We start from the raw sequence: 21,264 nt of genomic DNA on the forward strand, positions 1-21,264 counted from the left end.
TCGATTTTTTTCTGAAAGTCATTCTTAAATAACATAAAAACATTTTCAACCTCATTCTCACCATAAGTGAAATGTGTCAGTTTTTGTATTTATATCTTTTAGCTGAAGATGTTGCATATTTTAAGAACGAAACATGTACTGATCTTTTAGTTACAGTAAGTAGTTAGACTTTAAGCTGGATTATGGTTTTATTTTCATGAACTAGCTAAAAAAACATTAAGTATCGGAAGGTGGGATTCTTCTTTCAACCTTAGTTCAGGAAACCTGTGAAAGACAAAAGACAGAAAAGTCTGTCAGGAAACTTGCTCATCAAGTTATGTTTTGTATACATCTGCACAGAGGGCAACCAAAACTTTAATTTAAGCCGTGCAAATAACAAAGTTTATTAATACATCTAACTACGCAAGTATGTTGTTGCATTTGATTCCCTTAGATGGTAAACAGCGGTGAATTAAACCCTGAAGAGTTTAGTGATCATGAAAGCTTTCATTCAGGAGATGGTGGTTTGACCCCCATTGTTGGCAGCATTGAAGATGGTTTTCTGTGGTTTCCTATTTTCACTTAACTGTACCTTAATTAAGACCATGGTGCTAACTTCCTAGTCCTAGGTATTTCCCATTCCATCGTGCTGGAAATCTGTTTCGTGTGAAGGGGAAAAAAAGAGTGCTAAATAACTGGTATTGGTCATGGGAGACTAATTCATGAATTTCTATTACCGTGAGCTAAGATGTGATATTTCATGTACTATCACTGCAACAATAATTTTCAGAAATTTTCTATACATATCATTAATTCTGATATGTTGTATACATTCTTAATGAGTTTTTCTTGCTACTGACTGGAAAGGATAGCACTACAAAGAAGATTTGTTAATCACAATTGTACTGTTATTATCACTGTAAATCCTTATTTACTACGTTCATATACAGGGTGACCCAAAAGTCTGTTAACATTTGACGAGACAATACTGCACGGAATATTGGAGATAGATAATCATCGATACATATGATTGGCATGACATGGGATTTTATTGATCCCAACAACGAGTGCACAGTCAGGCCAACAGATGGCGCTGGACAGCAACATATCAGTGATGCCGCATGAGACCGGTGTATGGTGTAAAAGGAGCTATTGTGAGAGAGGTCATCAGATGCGCCTGCAATGATGGCGTGTCATGCTTGGACTCCGCAGTCCCCCGTCCTCAATTCGTATGATTATTGGTTGTAGAGTTACCTGAAGTTGCAACTCTACCGCGATCATTCAATCTCGTTAGGGATGCTAAAAGACAACATCCGACAGCAGTTTCTCACCCATGAATATGCTGTACAGTGCTGTTCACAACATTGTCCCTCCACTCGGGCATTGTTGCTGAATGACGGCCGACATGTTGAGCATTTGTTATAAAGAATCTTGTCTTTGCTAAACCTTGATCGTTATGCTAATTATTGCTTGTGTATTGTATGAATTTATTGAACATCTCCCTTAGAGATTGGAATAACTTACCAAGGGAGATGTTCAGTAAATTTCCAATTTCTTTGCAATTATTTAAGAAAAGGCTAGGAAAACAACAGATAGGGAATCTGCCACCTGAGTGACTGTCCTAAGTGCAGCTCAGTAGTGATTGATTTGATTGAAGCGCCATCTGTTTGTCATTTTGTATACTTTATTTTGGTGTCAATAGAACCCCATGTCATGCCAATCATGTGTGTCAATTATTACCTCTCTACCTCCAATATTCTGTGAAATATTGTGTCCTCAAATGTTAATGGACTTTTGGGTCACCCTGTATAATCACACACAAGTCAGGGCTTATTTTAGAAGCAGCACATACAGGCTTCATATGGGTAAGATTTAAAACAAATATCAGTCATTTTCAAGGTTGTTCATATTTGTTAAAACATTAATAGACAGAGTGCAGTTGTCAAGTTTGTTACCAGTTACAGCACATGTAACAACTAATTTGATGAATGCAGTGTATAATAATTCCTGACAAGAGACAATTGCAGAGCTGTCAACAAGAATCTTGATGAAACCCACAACATAGAAAGGTCCAAAGCAACATGTGCAAAATATTACATTTTGCAACTGCCCGTAGCTCTCAATCATGGGTGAAACCTGTGGAAAGCACGCACCTACAAATAGCGTAGTTTAAGCCAGAACCACCTTCTAGGAATGCTGTAGTACATGTTATAAGTATTGAAAAGGAAGAAACAAGTGTCAAATCAAGGGGGGGGATGTGTGTGTGTGTGTGTGTGTGTGTGTAAAACGAGAAAAGGAACACAAAGTAGGATGAACACACAGGCAGGTCAGTATGTGAATAGCGAGCAATAGAAAGAGCAGACAGGGACAATATCCATAATTTCAGGCATTTTCTCTACATACCATTTATTATGACACATTGAATTAATCCTTAACAATTTTCCCTGCTGCTGACTACTCTTTTTCCCCTTTTCCTTTACTTATCCGGCTTTCTTCTTATCCTACATCAAAACTGAAGATCTGTCAAGATGACCCCTCATGGAGTGTTGATGTCCCCCTGCTGATGAAGCTGGGAAGCAGAAACGAACTCGTCGGGGGATGAGAAGAACTGGGATTGATGAGGAGAGAGCCTATCTATTTGAAGCTGTGGAGATTGTTTGTGTCCTTTTATCTTTCTCTTAAGGCTGCCTGGCCAAGGCGTTAAAGGCGCACTCGGTTCACCCGGAAGGACGAGGGTTTGATTCCCCATCTCGAAGTCAAGAAATTTAAGAAACAAGATTTCCATTTCCGGAGGTGCACGTGGCCTTCAGGTTCACTCGGCCTACACCAGAAATAAGTATCGGGTTAATTCCTGGGAGCAAAGGCAGCCGGGCATAGAGCTAACCACTCTACCCTACTAAGTGCCGAGGTTATGGATAGCGGAAGCCTTTACCTTCCACTGCTCCAAGGACCTTCATGGCCTATACAGAGATGACTTTTGTCTCGACTTCTCTCTCTTCACACACTGACCTGCTTTTATGCCCGTCCTATTTTGCGTTCCTTACACAGTCATACGTTAATTGTCAAGTCTTTAAAGAAGCGATTTCTCTTTTATCTTGAATGTTTGTTGTGTTTTTTGTCTACTTTATTTTTGTGCTTTGTATAGGTGAACTTTCATTCTTTACTCTCTTTGATTTTCGTGAGTTGTTTAAGTGGAAGGGTAAGGGTAGGAAGCTTGAATCTTTATAACAGAATTTGTTCATATTATATCTCTGATACTAAAAGTATGTATTCTCTGCCACGAGATCAAAACCATTTCAGAGTGTCAAAAACCGGTAGCCACCGGTGTACAGATATCATTTTCAAGTTTCCAAGTGTGTATCTGTATGAATTTTAAATAGTCCGCTTGATAGCTGGGTATATACATTATAGATGCCCTCCCCAAGCCTCCAATCACTGCATCAGGAGCTACTGCCAGTTGTTAAACTTTAACCTTATACATACTTGCCCTGGAACCATTATCATTTTAAGCTGAAAATTTTGTTGAGATTCTCATTGACAACTCTGCAACTGTCCCTTGTGAGATGGTTTAAATAATGTAGGTCTGTGGCCAGCTCCTTCTTCAGGTATATATATATAAACACTTTGTGATTGTTATTTATTGGGTAATTTAGAATTCAGAGTCGGTAAGTCTCATATCCGACATAAATGGGCTGGCGGGAATGTCGGTTAATAGGGAAAGAGATAAAAAGCAATACATAAATGCTTACAGATGTCTTATTATTTTTATTTGATTTATTGATTCTGTGTGACCTTGGGAAAGGCCTGATGTAGGTCTTTCTTATCAACGCCCTTGGACGACCTGCGCATCTGAGTGTGTGTTAATGATAATGAGGTAGGGAGAGGGTGAAATTTGGTGTTGGCACATATCCTACTCCTTTCAAATACCACCAAGGGGTCTGCTGAATCCTCAACACCATCAGCAACCTTGTATGTTCTCATTCAATATAACACTGCGGAGAGGGTTGGAATTGAATCCAGACTTTTGGCATGCAGTCTAGGGATTAGATATTGTATATTACCAAACCACCTACCCTGCCAGCCAACATTGTGATGGCCGGGCTGAGTGGCTCAGACGGTTAAGGCGCTGGCCTTCTAACCCCAACTTGGGAGGTTCGATCCTGGCTCAGTCCGGTGGTATTTGAAGGTGCTCAAATACGACAGCCCCGTGTCGGTAGATTTACTGGCACGTAAAAGAACTCCTGCGGGACTAAATTCCGGCACCTCGGCGTCTCCGAAGACCTTAAAAAGTAGTTAGTGGGACGTAAAACAAATAACATTATTATTATTATTAACATTGTGATGCAATGGGACTCAAGTCAGCTAACCATGGTGTTGGACCATAGAGATTATGATTATGGTTGCCAGGTGGTCTGCTGTCTTATTATTGATACAGTTCTTTTTTTTACTGTACATCGTCCTCCAACGGATGTGTCCATAGTATGACACATAGCATAACATTGGTGGCAGACACAATGCTTTTTTTTATTCCTCCATCTCTTGAGTTAATCTAACTGAAAAATTGCATTTCTCGGCTACTGCTTTTCCTTTAAAAACTTATCAAATTTTGATACAGATTTGCTGAAAGACATTCTTAAAATTGTCAGCTCATCCAAGCACTCTGAGTCACAAAGGTGTGATTTTCATGAATTTGCGTATTAAGAAAGCGCATTGCATTGTACATGATTGCTGGGAGCTACTGCTATACCTATTTTGGGTACAATGTGGTTGGGTGCTTGTAGGTGTTCCTGAAATTAAATAGTCTTGTGTGCAATAGTGATGTTGCAGTGTCGTGAAGTGTTACGTCTTACAGGTGAATGAATTTACCGATTCCACCTATAAATCACTACTGATCTGCAATTAAGGCAGTCACTCAGGTGGCAGATTTCCTAGCCTTTTCGTAAAGGATTGCAAAGAAACTGGGAATTTATTGAATATTTCCCCTGGGTAAGTTATTCCAATCCCTAACTTCCCTTCCTTTAAACGAATATTTGCCCCAGTTTGTCCTCTTGAATTCCAACTTTATCTTCATATTGTGAATTTTCATACTTTTAAAGTCTCCACTCAAGCTTATTAGTCTACTATTGTCATTCCACACCATCTGTCCACTGACAGCTCGGAACACACCACTTATTGCAGGTTATAAATTTCATCTTCTTTGTCCGTATTGAAGATCTACTTGTGATACAAATTCTTATAATTTTGTTAATTACCACCTATTCAATACAATAAAACGTTTTTATAACAAAATTATAAGAATTTGTATCACACACCACTTAATCAAACAGCTCGTCTCCTTTCTCCCAACCCAAACTTTCTAACATTTTTGTAACACTGCTCTTTTTGTCGGAAATCGCCCAGAACAAATCGAGCTGCTTTTCTTTGGATTTTTTTCCAGTTCTTGAATCAAGTAATCCTGGTGAGGGTCCCATACTCTAGTTGGGTCTTACCAGAGACTTATATGCCCTCTCCTTTACATCCTTACTACAACCCCTAAATACCCTCAAAACCATGTGCAGAGATCTGTACCCTTTATTTTCAATCCCATTTATGTGATTATCCCAATGAAGATCTTTCCTTATATTAAGTACCTAGTTACTTACAATGATCCCCATAAGGAACTTTCACCCCATCAATGCAGTAATTAAAACTGAGAGGACTTTTCTTATTTGTGAAACTCACAACCTGAATTTTAACGCTGTTTATCATCATACCATTGCGGACTGTCCATCTCACAACATTATCGAGATCTTTTTGCAGTTGCTCACAATCTTTTAACTTATTTATTACTCTATACAGAATAACATCATCCGCAAAAACCCTTATCTCTGATTCCACTTCTTCACTCATATCATTTATATACATAAGAAAACATAAAGGTCCAATAATACTGCTTTAGGTAATTCCCCTCGTAATTATTATGGGATCATATGAAGTTTCATCTACTCTAATTCTCTGAATTCTATTTTCTAGAAATATATCCATCCATTCAGTCACCCTTTGTTTCTAGTCCAATTCCACTCTTTTTTACCAGTAGTCTCCCATGATCTATCCTATCAAATGCCTTAGCTGGGTCAATACAGTCCATTTGACCTCCTGAATCGAAGATATCTGCTATATCTTGTTGGAATCCTACAAGTTGAGCTTCAGTGGAATAATCTTTCCTAAACCCGAACTGCCGTCTATTGAACCAGTTATTAATTTTGTAAACATGTCTAATATAATTAGAAAGAATGCTTTCCCAAATCCTACATGCAATGCATGTCAAACTGTTATCTTTATGTCTATCACCCTTTAGTTTATACACAGGGGCTACTATAGCAACTCTCCATTCATTTGGTATAGCTCCTTCCTGCAAACAGTAATCAAATAAGTACTTCAGATATGGTACTGTATCCCAACCCATTGTCTTTAGTATGTACCCCTCGAAATCTTATCAATTCAAACTGCTTTAGTAGTTTTCAACTTATGTATCTAATTGTAAATGTCGTTACCATAGGTAAATTTGAATACTTTTTTTTAGTATTAGTCACCTCCTCTATCGGGACATCCTTGTAAGCAACAGTCTTTACATACTGCTAACTGAATACTTCTGCCTTTTGAAGAGCCTAGCATACACACCTTGTTCATTAATGATGCCTGGAATGTCATTCTTGGAACCTGTTTCTGCTCTTCCATTTTTCACTAAAATTTGTATGACTGCCAATTATGCTTGCCATCATGTTATCCTTAGCTGACTTCTTTGCTAGATTAAATTTCCTGGTAAATTCCTTCAATTTCTCCATATTTTCACAGCCATTTCTAACTCTATTTCTTTCCTACCTGCACCTCCTCAGTCTCTTTACTTCTCTGTTATAATATAGTGGGTCCTTACCATTCCTTACCGACCTGTGTTGCTTTATGGTGTTGGAGACAAAGATAATAAGACTTTGTCATTGAAGTGACTCTGCATATGAAATGTGTGTGAATTTTAGAATGTTGGCAATCTCATGAGGAGACCACATCTCCCATGAGGAGGTACTCCGTCGTGCCAAAAAACAGAAACGCACTTCTGGTTTTAATTTCCATATCTGGATTCCATTTTTTTTGTTAGGCGGCATTCTATGTACTTGCAATGCTAAACACAGTTTAGAATTCCAGAGGGTAAGTATCTATGATCACTTCCAAGTAAATTAAAAAAAACTTGAACGGTCCCCATTTTAATTTATAACTGTTAAGTTTTTCAGTCTGCTGAAACTAACTTTGAGTGGTATATGAACTACCTGAAAAAGAAAACTCAGTAACAGTATTATACTTGAAAAAGTATAGTACTCGAGCAATATCACTGAAGTATAATACTAAAACCATGTTTTCTTTTTCAGGTAGTTCATAAATTTATTACCCAAAATTAATTTTGGTAGGCTGAAGAACCTAACAGTTATAAATTATCTGATTCGAAACTCAAAAGAGGTGGCTTCAGATATTACAAAAAAAATTTTTATCTTACCCATATAACCCTACCAGAAACATTCCAAAGTCCTTATAAAAGACAGGAAAGTAGCCTACTTTGCTTGCATCATTTGAAATTACAATTATAGCCTGATACAACTGATCATAGAGGACAAAATGGAAGGAAAACCTGGACATTGGCAGAGAAGATCATCCGGCATATGAAACTTCAAGTGATGGTTCGATATCCTTGATATGGGAAACACAAAATGGGAAAAATTACCGTACTCCTTGACTGTCGCCATCCTTCGGTGAGGACATGGCCTGAGAAGAAGTAGACATTATTCAACACATTGAATGCCTAACAAAACTTTTGCTCTGTGGGCTGAAACTTTATTCTTCTCTCTGATGTTTCAGTAGCAACATTCCACCTCACATAAAACACAAAAGTAAAAATAATTAACATAAAAAAATTAGAGTAAAGTGAGGTGGACACTGGTATTCGCTATGGCCGGTTGAGAATCTTGGTGTTAATTGGGGCCAAGGCAGTCACACAAGTGGACAGTAGTGCACGCCCAATTATGTGCTGAATGTGTGTGGCATTATTAGAAGTGTTGTGTTTACAGTGTTCAGTAATGGAGCGAAAGCGAAGTAGGAGGCTTTTTTCCTCCAAAAAAAAAAAAAAAAAAAATCCTTGCTAGTTTTGGAAATTTTTATCCTTACCAGTATGTTTAAGTGCATATTTGATTTTTATATGCTTTGTTGGCATGAACATTGCATGAAATACATAAAAAAGCTAACATCTACTTAAACTTAAGGATTAAAATTTCCAACATTAGCAAGGATATACTTTTTTTTTTTTTTTTTTTTTAATGTTTGGCAAATCATTTAATTCCAAATATTTTAAGCTCTATTCAGAAGAAATCTGAGAGGTTTGTATATTTCAATTTGTGCATACTTTTTCTGCATCTATCAAGGATATATTTTAGTGTGTACCATTGACATTGGTTCCTGGTTTACAGATGAGAAGCAGGAGTCTAGTAGTATTGACCAGTACTGTCATACTGATTCAGCACATTAATGGGCACCTGCTAGTGACCGCCATGGCCCGAGCCACATGTTTTCGAACGGGCCACAGTGGACACTGGTGTCCGCCTTATTTTATTCTTGTTTTTTGATGTTAGTTTTTTACTTTTATGTTAAGCGTGTGGTGGAGTATTCGTTCTGAAACGCCACAAGTAAAAATTAAGTTTAGGACCATAGAGCAAAATTTCAACAGTTTTGTTTGGCGCTCACCATACATTATCAGTTTTGAACCAGCGTAAACTAGTCTTCCTCAAAAATAAAATAAATGTTACTGTACCTGAATGTATAATTTTGAAGGGTTGGTGCATGCATCGTAACCAAAAGGGACCTGTTAGATATTCAATACGGTCAACTTCCGTATGAAAGTGGACAAGTGCGTACGTTATCAATTTTGAGCCAGCGGACACCCAAAATAGTCCCTGTTGTCCCCTGTGACACTTACCATGTTCTGAAGACAACTCAGTCCAGTCATAAATCGTAAGGCTATCCCAATCATTAGAATAAATATAAAGTAAGGGTTGAATCTACAACAGCAACTTGCCATACCTTTCACCATTTGTTTATACAGGCTTGACATTCAGAATACACTATATACTCTTATTTGTATACTCTAATGAATTGTGTTTGCAAACCATAGTTCCTGTGTGAGAGAGTCCTGGGGGTTACTCCTTATAGTTGCCTCTTACAAAAGTAGAGGATTCAACCACCCCCTTCCACTGGGGGTATTGCACTACTCAAGCTTCCTTGGGTGTTTGTATGATGATTGTCATTTTCTTCTTCCTTTAGGCCTTTTCTCCCTTTTTCTTGGGGTTGGTACTTTGTGTCGGTTTGGTCCGGTTTTGTAGGTTGCTATTGCTGGTGCCAAATCTATGTGCAAGGATGTTATCACTTACAGTCCTCAGGCCTGGGGAAGTAACCACATGCAGCTAAATTGCCCATCCCAGCCAGGAATTGAGACCGGAGCCCTCAGAACCAAAGATTAGTTTGCTGACCATTCAGCCAAAGATGGGACTTTGGAAGCATATCGAAAAACCTAAAATGTTTCCCTTGCATTGTAATTTGTAAAGTTATGTATCAAATCATTTATGTGATGACAGTGGTAAATGTGTTGTTTAGTGCACAAAATAGCAGGATTGCCAGCCCCTCGATTAAATGACCATACTGATTGATGGTCTACATATAAGTCAGCTTGGCAGTGCAGGCTGTGTGTGTTGATGAATGGGTGAGATTCATTGATGTTGGTTTAGCAGGGTGAAAGAAACAGATTTATAGTATTAGTATTGATTGATTTCAAAGTGAGATAGAGATCATGCTTTTAGCAGCAAGTAGATCATATAAAGTTGCTAAAAGGTATGCATGAAATGATTCAACATAGTTGGCTACAGTGTCATGTTCATTAAAAGAAGAGAAGAGTTTCAAACTTCATTGGTCAATTTCCTACTAGGGTAGATAAAGTATAAAGCTTATTTAGCCGTTTCACTCTTAATAGGATAATTTACTTTAGGTAATGTGATTGTAGATTCCAATATCAACAAAGAAAAAACACTGATATTGGCATTTTATTGATGGAGGTTGACTAGACCACTTTTTTTTTACGCTAGCTCTGCCACAACACATCTGCATAGAAGAAACCTGCAATTGCACATCGCGATGTTATCTTTCGGAAGATGCAATCAACCTTCGGAATGGTAACATCGTAAGCGACGTTATTCTATCATCTATTTTTTTTTTCCCAGACGTAAATGTTGTACTTTAAATATCAACAGATCCAATCTGTTGTGAAATTATATGGATGAGTTAAAATGCAAATAGAGACTATCAATGCAGTATTTGTTTATTAGTTAGCGTTCTTACATGAGAATCTTCATGTTCAGTCAAAATGCTGAGATTTAAGTTTCCAAAAGACTTTGCATCATCTAGGAATATCGCCTAAGTATATAACATAATTTTAATTCGGGAAACGCTGTGGCACCGCACAACGGATCAATGTTGCTGTCTGGTGGGCGTGGCGACGTAACATAATGCAGCGAAATCTGAAGTTCAGGTTAGTTGATATAGATGGCAGTGAATCGCATGATTTTAGTCGACCTCTATTGGCAACAACTAAAACTGCATTTGACAGGCCACTGTTTTGGATTCTCGGGTGGCATGTTTTGTATGCATGCAAGATACGGGCGGTAATTTAATCCGTAATAAAACTAACCGGTGACAGACAAGGGGGAAATCAGAGCCTGGCACATGGGAGGAGGTTATGGCTATTCTGAGCAATTTTATAGGCGATCGTATTGATTTACCGGTCTACCGGCGCAGCGAAGCAAATGTCATGTATTGATTAATGATTTTTCAGGGGCCTTGAAATGACCGGCAATCTTTATACATTTACTACGGACCTTGGATTATCTTGTACACCCCCCTGCTTAACATTACAATTTTTTATTTCTGCAGTAGCTTATGAAAATACTTTAATTCTAATATTCTTTTTCAGGTTGTATGATCAATACTCCTTCCAAATAATACCTGTAATGGGTCAACTCATTGCAGGCCAGTGGAAACCTTACCAATACCTTGTTGAGAGCATCAGGAATTTCCCATCTCAGGTGCGTTATATACCTACCTGCAATATTGTAATTTATCTGCTCCTTTACCTCGGTTGTAATCCTTGCAATTTTTTTTCCAGGAAAACTTTAAAGCCATGATCGAATCCTCAGGATTGAAATGTGTTACCTACGAGAACCTTACATTTGGAGTAGTTTCCATCCACTCAGGCTTTAAAATTTGAGCAGCTGTATTACATTATGACATGAAAATAAAGAAACTAAGTACATTTTTATAGCTCGAGTAAGTTCTTTTTAAATGCTTTTGCATGGTAATTTCCTCTCAAAAATTCCAGTCCTATCAGATGTAATTGGATGAACAAAGGAGTTTAATATGGATGGAAGGTAGGGATTGCTTGGACACTCGTCTCGTCTAGTTTCTTGCCATCATTTTCTCTACATCACACTCACAGTAATTGCATTCAATATTTGGGAAGAAAAAAAAAAAAAAAAGGGATATGATCAAAAACAACTGTTTGAAACTTGTGATATATCAGTATTTACTGCAAGTTGCCTCTATGATTTATATAATACAGATGACATAAGAACCGTTACATAAAGTACTCCGTAACTCAAGGAGTAATAATACTTTTTTATACATTAAGAGCACCAAATTAATAACATATTAGCAAACTAACAAAGGAATAAATACCAATGTGAGAAAAGGGTCACAGAGGTGGATAGCAACAAACGGAACTGAACTAACTTTAAAGTGTAGTGTTGTGCGGAATCATTTCTTGCACGGACTCTTACATGCCGTATTAAGCTTAAAAAATGACTTAAAAATTCTGGAAGTTCGGCTGTTAGAAACTACCCATGAAACAAATAAAATTACGTAAAGCTATGACATTCTTTAGAAGCAAATGCAGAAGCTTTGCTGATCTGAATCAGAGGTCTCAAAATGCAGAAATAATTTGATATTTTTGTATTCTGTCGATCTTAATTCACTGCAATATCCCGTTGATGAATAGTCCAACATTATAAATTTCGTAAAGCTAAAGGAACACCTTCAGAGCAAACGATTCAGCAGTCAACTTAAAAATCTCTGCATCTGCCCGTTAATTCTCAGGAAAAAGAAAGTAATTTATAACAGTATGATAATTTATGATCACAAACATTTTCACATATGATAAGAACATGAAACAGAAATCGTAAGTGTTGAAGAAAAACAGAAAAGTACATATATCGTCCAGATTTTTTCCCTCCATCGTACACTCACACACACACAAAATAATTTGACACTACAACACTAGGACAAGTATTTCAACGGAGCAACAAAAACAAACAAAAAGTATGGAAAAAAATATATATTTTGATACTGGTGATACACTTCACGTCGAGGAAATATCTTTTTAAGATTTTCTCTCTAATGAACACAATAGTGGAACAAAGCTGCACAAAACATCTTTTTATCAGCTGTTGAGTTGATACTATCTTTCAAGTATGGCTGTCCTAGGGGCAAACACTGCACCTTTATCTCTCTCTCTCAATTTCAACAAATTCCTCCAAGATTTCCATTCCTTGGACCATAACAACAAAAATATTTAAATGGATATGGAAACATTCACACACATGTTTACATGAGAAATATCAGAACACTGTCAATACTGTGTCAATTTTGGGAGGGGGTGCTGATCTCCAGAACGTTAATCCACGGTAGAACATTGAAACTGAATTTGGTCGGCTTCTGTAATTGAGTGAAGACTAAGCTTAAATTCAACACAATTTACTTCACCCCCGCCCTATCCATTCAAAAATTAAAACCTATTCTTTCAGATGTGATTAAGAAATTAACCCCCTGTGATTTAACAATCTACGTATGATTAGCAAAGTCGGAATAGAATAATGAATGCATGAAATGGTATGAATGCTCCTCTTCCTCTCTCCACATGGCGATGAGTCTTGTGAAATCCAGGACGGATACCACAGCATCTACCCGCTCTTGAAAAGCAGGATAGCAACTTGTCCCAGGTAAAAGTAGATAAAATGCCTGGTCTCGTGAGTAACATAGCTGCCAAAATTACGGCCTACTATGCAATGCCACGTTGGATTGTACTTCTTGTCGAACTCCTTTTTAATGAAGGCAGCAATATCCTAAAAATGAAAAACTTACTCATAAATCTGGAATACAAACACAACCAATATGATCTTACTACTAGATTATCATAGTCTTATCGTCGTTACTAACCTTCTCAATATTATACTTTTCAAGAGCCTGCGTCGCACAGTCCACTGCATCTTGCTGCATTTCCTCGGACATATCCGCATTTTTGATTACAGCCTTGCGGTCCGACATTCTGTTATTAGACCTGTAACAAAATAAAAATCATATAATTGGGCATAAATCTACCATAGAAAGAATGGTGATGGGGGTTCTTTTGGATGTCTTCTTTCAATCCATGCACGTAAGACCAACTGTCACCTATTACATGCATTAGCACCTGAAAGAAAATTGTACTAAATATGCTCCTTTAGCTCGGCGAGGTTACCTCCCAACCCGGACGGTAGCATTCACTTCAAACCCTTGCATTTCTCATTAGAAACGGTAAAATAATTATAGAAATGCAATTCAAGAAATGACTGAATCGCATGTTAGTCTCCAATTTCTCAAGAACACAGTTAATAGCTATAAATGATTAAAGATAATCGGGAGAACAGCCAACCACCGACTACTAAATGATATGATAAGCTAGATACATCAAGAGATGCTATTAACATAATACTATGTGATTCCTGTACCTTACCTTGCTCAATTAGAGAGAAGTCGAATACAAAGTATAATCTTGCAGTAGCAGAAGCGAAGACTTCGGTAATTTAAAAACACCTTCCACTCCTAACGCGAAACAACTTTTCCACAACCAATAACTTTGCGGGCAAATCTTCTTCCTTGAAACTAAATTCCAGCGTTCCTATTGGTCAGAGCTCAGAGTCTTCTACCAGGGTCTTCTATCAACCCAGCATGCAATAGCCTGAACTAGTGTGTTTTTTTTTCATGCGTCATGGCCTTCGTATAATATCATACTGCCACACCATGCAAATCAATATCGCAACTTGGGATATTATTAAAAGTGAAAAAGTAAAAGGAAAGAATAAAACATGGGGGAATTGTATAAATTATACATTCTAATGAAGGTAATAAGTGAAAGGCAAGACTTGAAAGAATTAAAATAAATGGAGGGTCAAGGCATTTCAGATGAAGTACATGCACTACAACTTTATTGTATTAGAATTCTGTTACTGTACCAATTTATGTTCAATTTAATGGAGTCAGAAAATGTTGCTTTTATGGTACTGCTCATGGGATGTGAGTCTAGAAGCACAGAAAAGACACACACCCGTCAAAATGAGCTATTTTTTCAGCTGCATTTTGAATTAAAAAATCCGTGGACGAGTCAGTATACTACGATAATGAACGAAATACTGTATATGGATAAACACAACAAAATTCCTAACTGGAAGAATACAATAAGTTGTATTGATTTAATCACATCAATATATTTTATTCTATCAACCACTATTTGTTAGGAATATCCAATATTTTGTGAGTTTTGCTTACCTTCAATTGCAGATTACGTGAACAGCTATGTGGTTGGTTAATTTGTTCTTTTTCTGCAAAATTATGCTGAAGATTTATCCGGCAGATATGATTTGCTTAATCTGCAAAATGAAATTAATAGGGGATTCTGCTAACACACATAAAATATCTGTTAAATGTTGACTTTTGAATAATATCTCTTGTGTTAAAATGAATCGTGTCTTCTCGGTGCACTTCGGCAGATATCGAGTCAGATCGATTCACTTATTTGCATTGTGACCAATATCTTGGTGCAAAGTGTAAATTCCGAAGGCCATGAGAGGAGTTTTTCAGAAGTTGGTACAGTAATAGGGATCAACAATCAATTTCGCGGCTTCGCGCGTAGAACGCCATTTTTACTGGAGTAGCTGCGTGGTGTTTGTGAGATTAGGCTTGTTTTTCTTCAAAGTGGAGGGAGATACGGAAAAGTCAGATATGTCCTACGGAAGGAACGAATGTAGAATTTACGTAGGTAATCTTCCTCCTGATATTCGAACGAAGGATATCCAGGACTTGTTTTACAAATTTGGTAAAGTTACATTTGTCGACTTGAAGAATAGACGGGGACCACCTTTTGCCTTTGTGGAATTCGAAGATCCTAGGTATGTTGTGCTCATCATAATAATGTGAGAAAGTAACTTCCGTGTAGTGTAGACTGTTTGAGTTGGTTTTTGCTGTTGATTGAAATGGGTTTTTTTTTTTTTTTTCTATTTTAAATCGTAGGGACGCTGAGGACGCCGTGCACGCTCGTGATGGCTACGATTACGACGGTTATAGATTACGAGTAGAATTTCCGCGGGGTGGTGGTCCTGGTGGTTTCCGAGGAGGTAGCCGTGGTGGAAATGGTGGCGGCGGTGGAGGAGGAGGCCGAGGTAGAGGGCCACCTGCTCGACGTTCTCAGTATCGTGTTTTGGTTACCGGTAAGTAGTATTAGTTTTTCATTTACACTGTTTTTTTTTTTAGAGTTTTGTGTGTACATTAAGAAATAGGTATAACAGCGAGTGCTTTCTCTGACACTGATAGAATTAAATTATTTATTTGCAGGATTAAGGTTTTTCTTAGGTCCAGTTTTTAAAATATAACCTATTCTGTTGTACCTTCTGTAGTAGATACAGTAGTCATTTTTATAACATTGCATTGCTGTAGAAATATATGGTGTGTAGTATCGGGTGAAGTGATGCATTGGGGTGGCTGGCCTCTCATTTTCAACATCCTGATTGTACTATCTTAACAGCTTTCTTAATCTTAGGCTTGCAAAAGACAGCATTAGTACCAACATTTAATGAACAATTAAATAACATCCACTTTCACTGGGATCAATTGCATGAAGTTGTGATAGTGTGTTGGTCACTATCACTGATCTGGTGCAGTAGCTCGTACAGCAGGAAATAAGTTATTTCATTTCTGTGTCGAAATCAAGTAACATTCAACCGTTGAGTGGCAGCAGTTAGGGCTTTATAATATTTGCAGTTATGAGGTCTTCTTTTGAACATTTGTCTTTGATCAAAGGACAGACCAGGAAGTCATCTGGCTCTTGTTGGATACCGCAGTTGCAGAGCTCATCATTGTCGGGCACACTCCACTTCAGGTTGGTCTTGCAGTGTGAAACTGCAGTCCTATCAGTTAAGCGATTTCCAAATTCCGGTTATGTAGACCAAAGGTATTGACGAAATGTCACAAATGGAACATAATAATTGCTTTTACACCAATAAAGCGAATAATCCGCGGTAAATTAAGAAATACCATCGTTACTAGAGAAATATCTAGAGACAGGACTCCTTTATTTTGTATTCCGCTGGTCGTGCCGTCTTTTGTTTCTTTCTTGAGGTCCAGGCTTGCACCGACGAATGGGAGTGCTATGTCTGTGAATTGTCATTATCTTTGTCCATATGACTACCACGGGCAGTTCAAACAGCAAAATAGCATGATCCGTGGATCAATAAATGTATTACTTGTATACAGTAGAGTCTCGATTATCCGACCTAAACGGGACCTGGAGTACGTTGGATCACCGAAAATGTCGGATAATACAGAATAACTGAAAATGAACTGAAACAAACAGGAAGGCTATACTCTAAGGCCCCATTCACAATGCAAACGTAACCGTAAACTTAACGACGTAACGTAACCGTAAAATTAACGTAAAATTTGTGGTATTCACAATGGAGGAACGTAACATTAACGTAAAGAGTACACAGCAACCAATCAAAACACTGCCATGTTATTTAGTACGGAAGTCAGGTTTTGGGCTATCACTCAGTTTTATATTTCAATACCTCGATGGAATCAAACAACGTGGTAGCGGAATCCATATTACTTCAAACATCTATTGCTTTGCTCCTGGGAGCTGTGTAGGCCTACGGTACCTGAAAAGGCGATCTAAACAACGGTGCAGAAAATGGGTTCATCCCGTGAATCGAAGAAGGTTATCTCAGGGCGATTTCGGTAATCTACTGTAAGAAATGACCCTCATCAGTTCGTTTTGGACATGCGGATGAAACCTGAACTGTTTGCCTTTCTTACGATTTGCTTCCCCTTTTGTAATAAAAAGAAATGTAAGGTCTCCCTTACCGACATCTATGACCCTATCACACCCCGATGAGATGTTTGGATGATATCGTTTTTGTAAACTAGTAGTCCGTCATAATGTTAAGAAATATACAGGGACACTACTTTATTTATGACAGGGATTGTCTCTCGTCCGTTTGCCAGCGCTGCGAGCTTGTCTCCCGCCATTTATTGTCAGATTTTATTACTACAGGATATTAATTATTATTTTTCGCTACAGCGTATTTGTAATTATTTTTCTTTCTATCATACATAGCCTATACACAAATATTATTTTGAAAGAGAATTACAGGTGTTTCGTCGAAAGAAGCCATTATATCGTGCACAACACACAATGTTTACCTCTGCTCTGATTGGCTGGTTCTTAAAGTTAACGTAAAATTAACCGCAAGAGCTTGGAGTTTGCAATCCCTTAATTTTACGGACTCGCAGTTAAGTTTACGTCGGCGCATTGTGAATGGATCCATTAGATAAGATGGCCGCTAACTTCTAAGTTAACGTTAATTTTAAGTTTACGTTACGTTACGTTTGCATTGTGAATGGGGCTTTATACTAAAACAATAACATGTTTTCCGGTACTCTGTTTATTGAATCATCAATTCAATTGTACAGTACATGCAGTATTGAATGAAAACATTCCAGATGTCTTACGAAAGGAAACTTTTCTCCACAGATATTAAGCTGCCTAATGCCGTACCGTTTCTTCCACTGATCAAGCCACCCAGCACTGGCAGGAAAATTAGGGTCCCCTTCATTAAACTCCTTCTGGAAATACGCAGCCTTTTTCCTGTAGAATGGGGCCAGATATTGGCAGGTCTTTCTCCCGGTGTTGAGATAACCAAAGAATTAGTGCTTCACTTACTTTTTTGTACTCACATTTTTCATTTTTTCTCTGCTCTGGTAGAGCACCACTTTTAAATTTCTTCCCTCTGTTTTTTCCAGTCTCCCACTGTAACAGATCCAACATCCATAATCTGAAGCCACATTTTGAAGAATTTCCCCTTTGTCCAGTCTCTTTAATGCATTCAAGTTCTCTTCTATAGAAACAATCGCTTTCTTCGATTTACTCGCTATACTCACAGAGGATATGAAAACTATAACATCCGCACCCAACCAATACTACAATGAATGAAGACTCACTGCACCTGTCCTTCAGAAAAAAACTGTCCTACCGCCAGCGGTCAGGCCAGTGCTTGTCCCATGGTCGCACCCTCCACAGCGGGTGTGCCTGAATTTAGTCTCCACCAAAAGTTCAAATTAAGTCTACCAGTGTCGGATAACACGGAATGTCGGATGAGCGAGACTCTACTGTATATCCATATTATTCCCTGCAAGTAAAATATTTCGTACTATTTCTTAATTTACTGCAGATTTTACACTTTATTTGAGTAAAATGAATTATTATATTCCATTTGGGACAAATATTGGTTACGTGAACGCTGGTGATCCACGAAATATTACTGTAATATTTGTCACAAATGGAAGGTAATCATTGATTTACTGAAATAGTCTCAAATCCCAGGTAGATTAAGAAATACCGTCGTTACTAGCAAGAAATATGAGTACATACGAGCTGTAAACAGGAGTCCATTATGTTGGATTCCGCTGCTTGCGCCGTTTTTGGTTTCTTTCTTGAGGTCCAGGGCTGACACCAATGAATGGGAGTGCTATGTCTGTGATCTTTGTTATCTTTGTCCATGTGTCTTGCATTCCGCTGCTCGCGCCGTCGTTTGTTTTTTCTTAAGGTCCAGGGCTGGCACCAACGAGCTCTAGCTCTCTTTCTAGCTCGTTGGCTGGCACCGATGAATGGGAGTGCGGATATTTTGTTGAACCAAAAATAGCATGATCCCTGGACCAATAAATCGTTTAATGAATCGGTTATAGTGCTCTTGAAGTGACAGCCCATCAAATTACATCGAATGAGAAAAATCAATAAAACGACACCAAAGAACTTCAGTGAGCAAAGACATCACAGACGACAGTGTTGGACAACCAAAACACTTACGGAAACGCTGCGACGTAACAGAAATAGTGTTTAGGGAGTAAAGTATGTATTCTCTAAAATAAAATATTTCGTATTATTTCTTAATCAACCTGGGATTTGAGACTTTATTTGAGTAAAAACAAGTACTCTCTTCAATTTGTGACAAATATTACAGTGATATTTCGTGGATCACCAGCGTTCACGTAACCCAAATATTACAATGACATTTCGTCGATACATTTAGTCTCCCTAACCCCAAATTCCACATGGCAGCCGGTAAAGCAAGTGTGATTTTCTCTTGAAAGACGGATGATTGGGTCCTTGACTTCTGTCTTTAATATCTTTGTATGGGCAGCTTCCTGTGAATCTCTGAAGAATGACGATATCAGCAAAATAAAGGTACCGAGCTCGATAGCTGCAGTCGCATAAGTGCGGCAGTATCCAGTATTCGGGAGATGGTTCGAACCCCACTGTCGGCAGCCCTGAAAATGGTTTTCCGTGATTTCCCATTGTCACACCAGGCAAATGGTGGGGCTGTACCTTAAGGCCATGGCCGCTTCCTTCCAACTCCTAGCCCGTCCCATCGTCGCCATAAGACCCATCTGTGTCGGTGCGACGTAAAGCAACTAGCAAAAAAAAATTTAAAAAAGAGAAATTGAAGGGTCTGAAAGTCGAAGGGGTAGCGCCCTACCCTAGGCACTCCATAAACTTTGCGAAGAATTATATATGAATTGTACCTTAAAATCCTTTTAGAAGAGAAATGTGTTCATTACCAATGCCAGGGACCTACCAACCCGCCCAAAAATGTATTTTTACTTTTATAACAGAACGGAAGTTTTCATGCGCCATCGACCATTAGCCGACCAGCTACGAGCACAGCCATTGGCCGGCGTGACGTCATTCCCATAATACGTAACTCGCTAGTTCCGTTACCAACCCGCGCAGAATAAAAACGCACCAAGAAAATTATGTAATTTAGTAGCTGTAACCTATCTTTCCAAATCCAGGCCAAGCTCTGTCATGAGAACAGTGGCCCCGGGGGCCACACACTCCCTTCGAGAGGCTCTTAACTATCGCCGCGGTGCACACTGCCCGCACGGCAAGAAAAAAAGGTAATTTCGTGGTTGTAACCTAAAACAAATTTCGCAACAGTCCGGTGGACATTTCCTTAACAGTTGGCAGCAGTTCGCAGATCGCTGGCAGATCGTAAAGTACGATTCTATTGGCAATCCCGTGAACTAAAAACAAATGAGCATCACCGGCCGCGGAGCTTCCGTGTACAGCAAGCAGAGTGAGTGGAGTGCCTACACTAGGGCTATGCCGTTGAGGGCTCCCTAAGCTTCACAACATGTAAAAAAAATGGTAATGGAAATTGCTACTGGTAGATCCCGTTGGTGAAGCCATGCTGCGTTGTCTTACCAGGTCCTTGTGCTATGTATAGGGTGTTAGTGCCGAGGGATGGGTAGTTGTATTTGTAAAATTATCACATCTTCCCCCTAACCCTCACCTATACTTGGTATGTTGGCTGATGGTCTTATGTGGCTGCTAATGTGTAACGGTACAATTTTTCCTTCCGCAGCCCAGAGTTTGTAACATAAGTGAGGCTCGCAAGTTCATGCCCTAAAAAACTTAGATATACATGCAAATATGCTCTTGAGAACTTGAAAATATGCCAGTAAATATGCACTATTAACCTCTTAACTGGGTAGTATTGATGTGCTTGGTGTAACCTGCCCTTTGTATTTTTTCAGCAGATTTTTGTTACATGGGATAGGCAGAATAGTTAGCGATATCATTAATATCATTCATCTATGGTAAAAAAAGTAAAATAAAGGAATTTTAATTAATTTAATGTTAGACAAATGTTCAACCATTTTTCCATTAACTGCAAGGTCATTTACCTGGTTGGAATTTGAGAGTTTGGCCCATATTTTACAGCTGAAAGTTGAAACAAATAAAAGCAAGGGGTATTTATAAATATATCATGCATGTGACATTCTGAACCATTTTTC

The 21,264-nt window shown here is 38.4% G+C and overlaps 3 protein-coding genes across 5 annotated transcripts in view; 2 read left to right on the top strand and 1 right to left on the bottom strand.

The window, feature by feature from the left end:
• The window catches only part of LOC136886833 (2-methoxy-6-polyprenyl-1,4-benzoquinol methylase, mitochondrial), a 39,577-nt gene extending 28,215 nt beyond the window's left edge, over window positions 1–11,362 (top strand). The window contains exons 4-5 of the mRNA XM_067159675.2: window positions 11,018–11,129; window positions 11,210–11,362. Coding sequence (XP_067015776.1) covers window positions 11,018–11,129; window positions 11,210–11,311 — 214 coding nt within the window. The 3' untranslated portion in view covers window positions 11,312–11,362. The remainder of the gene's footprint in view (window positions 1–11,017; window positions 11,130–11,209) is intronic.
• A 239-nt stretch (window positions 11,363–11,601) lies between these two features.
• Window positions 11,602–14,042, bottom strand: LOC136886356 (dynein light chain 2, cytoplasmic). The gene is made up of 3 exons (XM_067159098.2): window positions 13,871–14,042; window positions 13,315–13,435; window positions 11,602–13,220 (listed from the first exon to the last, which is right to left on the bottom strand). Exons 2-3 carry the CDS (start codon window positions 13,420–13,422, stop codon window positions 13,059–13,061), a joined length of 270 nt encoding a protein of 89 aa, XP_067015199.1. The 5' UTR covers window positions 13,423–13,435; window positions 13,871–14,042; the 3' UTR covers window positions 11,602–13,058.
• Window positions 14,043–15,053: 1,011 nt separating this feature from the next.
• The window catches only part of SF2 (splicing factor 2), a 57,996-nt gene continuing 51,785 nt past the window's right edge, over window positions 15,054–21,264 (top strand). For all 3 annotated transcript variants that reach the window (XM_067159155.2, XM_067159154.2, XM_067159156.2), the window contains exons 1-2: window positions 15,054–15,302; window positions 15,424–15,620. In XM_067159155.2, coding sequence (XP_067015256.1) covers window positions 15,136–15,302; window positions 15,424–15,620 — 364 coding nt within the window. In that variant the 5' untranslated portion in view covers window positions 15,054–15,135. The remainder of the gene's footprint in view (window positions 15,303–15,423; window positions 15,621–21,264) is intronic.

This window comes from Anabrus simplex, chromosome X (genome assembly GCF_040414725.1).
Source record: "Anabrus simplex isolate iqAnaSimp1 chromosome X, ASM4041472v1, whole genome shotgun sequence".
NCBI lineage: Eukaryota > Metazoa > Arthropoda > Insecta > Orthoptera > Tettigoniidae > Anabrus > Anabrus simplex.